The sequence below is a fragment of the Etheostoma spectabile genome, chromosome 14 (genome assembly GCF_008692095.1).
Source record: "Etheostoma spectabile isolate EspeVRDwgs_2016 chromosome 14, UIUC_Espe_1.0, whole genome shotgun sequence".
In the NCBI taxonomy this organism is placed as follows: domain Eukaryota; kingdom Metazoa; phylum Chordata; class Actinopteri; order Perciformes; family Percidae; genus Etheostoma; species Etheostoma spectabile.
In genome coordinates, this window is record NC_045746.1 from 5,676,910 (window position 1) to 5,678,825 (window position 1,916).

Here is a 1,916-nt window from a genome sequence, read left to right on the forward strand (position 1 = left end):
TGGATGACTTTGCAAAGTGTGAAAATTTCAGAGAAGTAATTTCTTCTTATTCCAAATGTATGACTTTAATCTCAGAGAATATGCGAGTTCTGTTTTTTGTAAATGTACTTTAAATGACTTTAATCTTAGAAATTCAGAGTTTTTCCCAGAATGTCACCCCTCTCTCCTTGGTAGCCTATGTAAGATTATTTATTTTTCTACAATGGCCTTAAAACGCTGTCGTAGCAGAAATATTGGCTAGGCCTACTTGCATTTGCCAACATCAAACTGACACTCCGTGCTGGATAACGTTTTTGATCTTTTTGGAGTGGTTTACTGCTCTGGCCCACTTCAGATCGACATATGGTTATGTGGCCCATGAACTAAGATGAGTTTGACACCCCTGATCTACAGTGTGTTGTTAATTAAAATGAGCAACAGATCGCATGTAGAGCATTTTGACAGCTACTCTGTCCTAATTAAACCAACTAGAGACTGTGTACAAGCTGATATGTGGTCTGATAGCATTTTATTAAATCCGATTCGCACCCCAGGGTTTCTATCACTTCCTGTGCTGCCTGAAGGCTGCTGAAATCGGCTGGAAACTGTCCGACTTGACTACGGATTTCCACCGCCCCCTGCTGCTGCCGCGTGCTCTCGTCCACTTGACAGGCGAGGCGCGGTTCATCTCGAAAACGAGCCTCCTGTCAACCATAGACAGTTAAAGAAAGCTGGTAACGCGTCGAGAGCGATGACGTAAAACTCCTGCGACTCCGGTGTCGTGAGTCGCACGAAAACAAGTGGGCCGAGTGGGCAATACTCAGTAGCCCAGATAACAAACGTTGCGTTTTAAAACCAGCAACACCGTGTGAAAATGACCGTGTGCAATTTTTTTCTTCAGGGCCGCTGTCGTTACGGCGACAAATGTTGGAATGAGCACCCGACCGGAGGAAACAGAGGAGGAGGTGGAGGATACAACAACAACAACAACACCACCACCCGCTCTTCTGCTCAGCACCGAGGAGGAGGTGGAGGTAACGTCCTGGAGAAATACGTTTAGCTAAGCCAACGTTACGCTTGTTAAAGTCCGTCTGCAACTGGTTCCCTTGTATGTAAAACTCAGCGTTGGCTAGTGGCGCAGTTAACTAACGTTACCAAGCAGAATTGACTTACATTGACTTCAACTTTACTCCAGGGAGGTCAACTTGAGCTAGTTAATGAGTATTTGTGGAAAAACTAATCTGTTACGTATTTAAGGACTTCATTTCAATAAATTAATAACAATAAGATTGAACAAAATGTTTGCAATACACCAGTTTAGTACAATTGAGCAGAGCCACAATCACTCTACGTCCTGCTAAGGGACCAGGAAATTGATTCAACAGCTCTTTTTTTTTTTGTAAAACAACATTTATACAAAAAGCAAACTTTTAACAAACATTTATAACCTTCACTAAGGCGGCGTTTATACATGGCTTTTGTTCTAGCCCTGCATTACTGTGGCAAAGTGTATCTAATAAAGTGACAGCTGAAATGCAATTTATTTTCACAGTGCATCAGCATCAGCCATTCAACAGGTGTCATACAGAGTAGATAGAAGTGGCAGTAGGAGAATTACAATATGGACTAACTGAATGCTTTTAATGGTTTAACATCAACCCTTTTCATCTCAGCATTGACTTGTATTGGTGTGCATGTTGTTTCAGGGTTTGGAAACCGAGTTTGGGTGAATCCTTCCCAGCAAAAAGGAGGCTACATCCAGCCTTCATCTTTCTCCTCTCATGGAACTGAGGAATGGGGCCGAGGAGGAGGCGGAGGTGGAGGAGCTGACTGGGGTAGAGGAGGGGGAAGCGGTGGAGCTGACTGGGGCCGAGGAGGAGGAGGCGGCGGCGCTGGAGCTGGAGCTGGAGCTGACTGGGGGGGAGGGGGAGGCACTG

The 1,916-nt window shown here is 44.7% G+C and overlaps 1 protein-coding gene across 1 annotated transcript in view; it reads left to right on the plus strand.

Moving 5' to 3' along the window:
* The first annotated feature begins 716 nt into the window (after positions 1-716).
* LOC116701918 (nucleoporin NUP42) overlaps positions 717-1,916 on the plus strand; it is a 4,184-nt gene continuing 2,984 nt past the window's right edge. Inside the window, exons 1-2 of the mRNA XM_032535960.1 lie at positions 717-1,013; positions 1,686-1,868. Coding sequence (XP_032391851.1) covers positions 854-1,013; positions 1,686-1,868 — 343 coding nt within the window. The 5' untranslated portion in view covers positions 717-853. The remainder of the gene's footprint in view (positions 1,014-1,685; positions 1,869-1,916) is intronic.